Raw genomic sequence first — 6,559 nt, 5'->3', positions numbered from 1 at the left:
AAAGGCACAAGTGGCAAATTTCCACTCTGACGAAAAGACGCAAGTGGCAAATTTCCACACTGACGAAAAGACGCAAGTGGCAAATTTCCACTCTGACGAAAAGATGCAAGTGGCAAATTTCCACTCTGACGAAAAGATGCAAGTGGCAAATTTCCACTCTGTAGACCTTGTTCAGAATACGTCCCGCGACTCTGAGGAAGAGACCAGAAGTTTCCTTTGTGAGAGAAAAAGAGGAAAACCAATGACTTCAGGAATCTCGCAAGAGTTGCAGATCATGAACAAGGGTCGATTTCTTGAGGATTCCCATTTCGTCTCTGTGAAAGGATTGGTCATCTCTGCCCTTACAGAAATTCTGTCCAGAAATGGCAGTGTTCCCGAAAATGGAGATTTAGTAGGCTTTTACAGAAAATGCCAAGAAGAAAATTTTATGGAATGTGATGCTCTCTCTTTCTCTCAAGAGGAGGATTCCAGTTGTAAGGTAAAATGGAAGTTATTTTTTTTTGTTGGGGGCTTTTCAGTCATTTTTCCTAGTGAATTACAATTACTGTATCACAGTGTCTGATCATGAAGTAAGAGCCAAACTCCATCAGGCAAAAAGCTCACTATCAAATCCTTTCTTTCCAGTTCGTTGTTGACGTCTACAACTTCATGAGGCAGAGCCTGACTGTTTGCGTGAAGAACGGAAAGGAAATTTGCATTGAGGGAAGACACCAACCAAAGAGAGGAACCCCTTCAGCATTCAGAGGACTTCAACGAAATCTCTCCTCGTTCTCCCATGGGACGCTGTCACTGATTCTGCCTCGGCATCTGTCTCTTCCGACGGATTTCTTCTGGTCTCTGTCGACAAAGAGGTGAGTCTCTCAATGCAGATGCCTATATAGTTGATGTTTATAATATTTTCTTTAATTTCATCTCCATGTGAGCCTTCAAAAAGTATCCTTGATAACATTGCATTGGAAAAACTTGTGTATGTAACATAACATAATAAGGAACCACACAAACAGCCCTGCTCATTCCATCTCCATATTCCCTCTTAACAAAGAAACTGTCTTTCGCTTCCTTTATGCCTTCTACTATGCACTGTTCTTGGGATTCGAGCTTCACGAAAATAATTTTTATGTGTTGTGCTTCTTCCACTTTGTATTTTGGATCGCGTATTCTGAAAGCTCTCAAAAGTAAACTTAGAAGTAAATCTTTCTTGTCGGCTTTCAAGTCTGGTTGGAAAAACAGGGCGTGTACCAGTCCGTGTGGAAGTTTTTCCTGCACATTATGTTTTCAGATCCTTCGGTGTTTTGTTTCGCCTAAACGTCGAGAAAAGATATTGTTGGTTCTCTTTTGTGTGCAACTGGGAATTTTATCGACGTTTCCAAATTGTTCATGTTTTCCAAGCAATGTTATATAGCAGGGTTTTTGAAACATTGAAACAGACGATGAAACTGGGAGGACTATTGCCTTTGTTTCATTTATAAGTCAGGCATTTCACACACACACACATACATATATACATACATACATAATCTAAAAACTTGAATTTCCGGGATTTCAACTTCATAATTTTTTTTTATCTTTTATTAGAAAAATTATTACATTTCTTTTACATAAGAAAAATATAAAATTTCATTTACATAATAAGAAAAATATTACATTTCACTTACATAAGTAAGATATTACAAAATTATGTACCTACAATATTTACACACTATTATGGATTAGAAAAAAAAAATTAGAAATCAAAATCGATATACTTTTCACCTTTGCAGGGTTATTTTGCTAGCAAATCCAAAGGAGCTCACGATGGGGGAATGGGTGAGACCACTGTGACAAAAGATTCTAATGATGAAGAAGAAGCAAACGTGTTTAAGGAAGTTAACAAACTGTCTCAGGAACATCAGGGACAGCAGGTGCTCACCATAATCGAAAGTGATCGAGAATTTGCGTCTGATTCTTCTGCAGCTTCTTTAGTCAGCTCTGCTTCAGTGGCTACTTCTCGTGGTATTGCAGAGGTAAGAATTATTTCTTATGTTAACGATGATGCAAGTTATTTTCCACAGTGATTCATTTTGTAGCATACTTTTCCTTGCAGTTTAATTCCGCAGTGAAGTAACTAATCTCACTGATGTTTTGTTGTAGGAACGAATCGGAAATGTCAAAACAGAAGCAGAGCAGCAACAAGTTTTGTCCATTTCTGAGACTATCACTCCCAGAGCGGAAGAGGATGCAAAGTTCTTCGATTTTAAGGACAGGAAATACTTTATCACTCAGGAGCAGGGGATGAGTAGACTTCCATCTGAATGGGCAGATTCAGACGAATTTCAAGACAGCAACTCTTTGCTTAAGCGAGAACAGCAACAACAATCTCTTCTTGAAATCCAGACCTTGGAAACTTCAATAAATGGACTAACAGAGGAAGTAATACAAGAACAGCAGGGCTACCTTGTTACATCTCCATCATCAACGCCTTTTGAAGAAACTGGAAAACTACAAGAATTAGAGGCGTCTGTCACTGCAATCGAGGAATTACAGGGAATCTCTTCCACTGATACCTGTAGCCCGTTACTTGTGCAACAGAAGGGGCTCTTTGATGAAGATGATTTTTATGAAAGTGTTCGCCATTATTTTAAAGTTCAGAAAATGGAAACTTCATATGAACATGCAGATTCATCTTTCGTTAGTGATGATGGCGATGATAAAAGAATTATTCCTCTTCTGGACGATCAAGATGAGTATGAGAAGACTAACTGTTTCGACAATGAAAACGAATATACGGTAAGGCTAAAGAAATTTTTTTTTTTTATTTCCTAAAACCATTTTTCATCTCTAAAGACATTAACCCGTTTATTAACGAAAGAACCATTACTGAGAATAATTGTAAAAAAGGTTTTGATTCATGAAATGATTCAACATGATTAAATTTCGTAAGATACAATTCCTTTTTTACTTTCAGATAATCTTGAATGTTGGCGACCTTCAGAAGGAGACCGAGATGGAGGTGAAAGTGGTCAGCGGAAACAAAGTCCTCATCAGATGTTCTTCATCACTGAACGAAGGCGAACTTGACCATCTCAGAGTCTTTTCCAAGACCTTCGACTTACCACATGAAATCGATGTGACCTCAGGCCTCTGTGGAATCTCCTTGGATGGCATTCTTGCAATCACCTTCACCAAAAAGGTCACTATGACAAAATGCGTCCATTCGTATTCTGATAACACTGTGAAAGATACATCTAACCAGATATGAACGATCATATTTGTATTAGACGAAGAACAATTTCACGAACCTTATGACCTCTAAGTTATCAGCTTTTAATTCTTGTATTTATTTCCCCACTCGAATCTCAAACAGGTCCCGCTGGATGTTGTTCAGGCAACAAGTCTGGACGGAGCGTGCTCTGATGGGAGTTCTCAGAAAGACTGGGAATCCTTCATCCTTGGAGGAAATTCAGTCCTCACTTTGGAAGAATCCTCAAACAGCGAAGATTTCACTGGTCAGGAACTCACTTTGTCACTGTCTCAGGAACAGGTTGGGGACATAAATTCTTCATATAGTGAAGAGGCTATTACAGAAAAGACCACTGCTACAGGGAATGAGCTTTGTGAAGAATCTGAGTCTTTCTCAAGGGATACAAATGACTTCTGGCAAGCTACTTGTTCTACTACCCACGATGCTTCTCACTCTCGTAAAATGACTCATGAATCCGAATCAGTACAGGTACCATATTTTCTTTTTTCTCTTCTTACATTTTAGTATATCATTTTTGTCAATCACTTGTGCATGACATTATTAAGGGCACATATACATAGATTTACCTTTGTATTTCATTTACATCCCTTGCATTATATTATAATCTAAATATGTAACAATGACAATATTCTTTTAAAAACACACACAGTGCATTTCATTGGTTGCAAAAGTTGTTTACATCATAGGCCAGATTCTCTGGAGGGTTCATCTAAGAACTCTCAAGAAGCAAGTCATTTTAAAAACAGTCATGGAAAATGAGGAAAGTGTTAGTAGCAATAATGCATCAGCAAGAAAATGTTAGAATCCTGTTCTCTGTTGGAAGTTTTGGCGGAAGGAGATCAGTTGCATGCTTCTGATACTCTGCTGAAAAATGGAAAACTACAGCAGAAATAAAATTAAATATTATTTCGGTTAGTTACTGAGAAGACTGTACTGTATATCTGTTAATATAAATAAAGACAATACCCACGAAGGAAACAGAAACAGTGGAGTGCTGCTTGGCCTTTCGACTTACAGTCCTTTACTTAGCTAAGTAAAGGACTATAAGTCGAAAGGCCTTGCAGCGCTCCATTTTTCTCTTTCCTTTTTGGATTTCTGTCTTTATTTATATATTCATCACGTTCCATATTTTCGTGATTCAGTTATACATCTGTTCGTATGCAGGTGGGGTTTCATATACAATTTTTCAATCTAAGTTTCAGGATCCGCTACAAGTAATGAATGCTGGAGAATCAAAGTCAGGAGAAAAGACCTTGTTGACAAGGGTGACCACGGCAAACGACGCAATGGAGGGAATGTTGGCTGGTATGAGAATTGAAGAGGCTTCAGCGGAAGAAGTCGGTATCAAAGTCACTTCTTTGGATGGTCACAACCAAAAAGATAATGTGCCTAGTTGCTATGAAGGCTGTAATGTGAACAGTGACGAAACAGAAATGATGAGGCACAAGAGGAATACAAATGCGTCACTGGAAATGTTCTCATCACCTTCGCTTTTCGAGCATCAGGAATTAAAGTCATGCGAGAGGTTCTCTTGCGCTCGCAATGGCATTATTCTGAATGTTGAAGAGAAAGGACGCTTTGACGAAGATGCTTTCTTCGAAAGAGCTCGTTCGCTCTTCGTGAACAGAACTGATCGTCTTTCCTCTGTTGGGGACGAACAGGCGAACTTCAAGAATATTCCTGTCACGACACATGGCGAAGAAAACAAAGCAACAACTTTCAGCGACGATGGACAACATTATATGGTAAGTCTTCAGCGATAAAATTACATTCCTTTCTGAATAAAGAATTCTCTTTCATTGTCTGTTATTAAATATATCCAGTTTCACTTAAATTTCATATATATTTACATAAAATATATTCTTTTTCAGGCCATCTTAGATGTCAGTCGCTGCACAAATAAGACACAGCTCTATATTCAAGTTATTGAAGGAAAAAAACTGTTAATTGAATATCCGGAATTCAATGAGGGTGAATCAGAGAACGTGGAATACTTTTCCATGACATTCGATTTGCCTTGTGGCATCGATGTGGAATCAGGAGTTTGTGGAATTTCTTCTGATGGCATTCTTTTCATCGTCTTCTCCAAAATGGTACGAGAATACTACAATTATATATTTCTCTCTCTCTCTCTCTCTCTCTCTCTCTCTCTCTCTCTCTCTCTCTCTCTCTCTCTCTCTGTTTCATTTTATTCATGCCTGACGTAATTTACATAACCTTTTATATTTGGAAATATTTTTTCAATAGTACACAGCACAGTTTATGAGGTCATGTCAAATGCCAGTTATTTACACATAAACTGAAGTTTAAAAGAGGTGTGTAATAATCTTGAAATTGCAATAATCAGTGATCTTTTCTCTCTCTTACAGAATTTGGAAAGCAATGAAGCAATGTCCTGGAACCAGAGCGGTGCTAAGACACTTGGTTGGTATTCTCTAAATGGAATTTCTCCAAGTAAAGGAAACTTTTTCCAGAACGAAGGTTTTGTATCGTGTGCAGAGAAATGTGAGGCATCAGCACAAGAATGTTTTGTAAGCTCTACAACTTACTCAGGTGTTTGTAACTTGAAAGAGCAGAGCAACAGCAGCATCAAACTTCTGCCAATCACTAGAAAGGGAAATTTCTTCCAAGATTCTTTCTTTCAAGAGGTTCAGCACCTTTTCCAGAGGGCCATAAAAAAGGTTCTAAAGAACTCCACTGATCAAGAGACATGCAGACATGCAAGTGACATCAAGACATACAAATGCTTCTGCAAGCAGAACCCTGCTTGGCAAAATCGCGCTTTCCATGTTGAAGACGACCACATCAGCTGTCAGGTAAGAATATGTCTGATCAGATTAGATTTGTTGTCTTTGTGTTTTGAAATGGAGCAAATTTATGTAATGAGCAACTTGAATATTCAATAATTATCGTTCTGTTCCGCTAACAGATATTACTGGATGTACAAAACGTAACTGAAGAATCGACGACAGTTTATGTGACCGAAGAGAAGGACCTTGTCATCGAGGGCCAGCTGAAGACGGAGGAGGAATCCTCATCACAACTCAGGACCTGCAGGCGATGCTTCTCTCTTCCCTCCAATGTTGACTTCAGTGAAGGAACGGCTGCTCTCTCTTCCGACGGAATACTCTACGTCGCTTTTCAAAAGACAAAATTATGATCATCAACAAGAAAAGGAGGACTATGAATCACGCTGAGCTTTTCTTACTTTTGAAACATTGCACGTTAAGACTTAAACACCTTATTTTTACTTCACGTTTATTTAAAATTTATATATTTTGTTATGCCTGTATTTTTCTAAATAAAAAGAGAACGCAT

The 6,559-nt window shown here is 38.3% G+C and overlaps 2 protein-coding genes across 3 annotated transcripts in view; both read left to right on the top strand.

Moving 5' to 3' along the window:
- Positions 1-423, top strand: part of LOC136852305 (uncharacterized) — a 2,662-nt gene extending 2,239 nt beyond the window's left edge. Inside the window, exon 4 of the mRNA XM_067126811.1 lies at positions 1-423. This exon is cut by the window's left edge and continues 436 nt beyond it. The gene's annotated coding sequence lies outside the window, so the exon portion shown is untranslated.
- Positions 1-6,559, top strand: part of LOC136852304 (uncharacterized) — a 6,995-nt gene extending 436 nt beyond the window's left edge. Inside the window, exons 1-10 of one of the 2 annotated variants that reach the window (XM_067126809.1) lie at positions 1-478; positions 625-851; positions 1,761-2,003; positions 2,131-2,766; positions 2,945-3,169; positions 3,344-3,709; positions 4,444-4,986; positions 5,113-5,334; positions 5,611-6,057; positions 6,171-6,559. The exon at positions 1-478 is cut by the window's left edge and continues 436 nt beyond it. In XM_067126809.1, the coding sequence (XP_066982910.1) occupies positions 1,803-2,003; positions 2,131-2,766; positions 2,945-3,169; positions 3,344-3,709; positions 4,444-4,986; positions 5,113-5,334; positions 5,611-6,057; positions 6,171-6,401 (2,871 nt within the window). In that variant the 5' untranslated portion in view covers positions 1-478; positions 625-851; positions 1,761-1,802 and the 3' untranslated portion in view covers positions 6,402-6,559. Of the gene's footprint in view, positions 479-624; positions 852-1,760; positions 2,004-2,130; positions 2,767-2,944; positions 3,170-3,343; positions 3,710-4,437; positions 4,987-5,112; positions 5,335-5,610; positions 6,058-6,170 lie in introns of both variants that reach the window. The other variant, XM_067126808.1, reaches the window with a different exon arrangement.

Source organism: Macrobrachium rosenbergii, chromosome 25, assembly GCF_040412425.1.
Source record: "Macrobrachium rosenbergii isolate ZJJX-2024 chromosome 25, ASM4041242v1, whole genome shotgun sequence".
Lineage (NCBI taxonomy): Eukaryota > Metazoa > Arthropoda > Malacostraca > Decapoda > Palaemonidae > Macrobrachium > Macrobrachium rosenbergii.
Note: the sequence above shows the minus strand (reverse complement) of the source record. Positions and strands in the feature narration are given on the sequence as shown.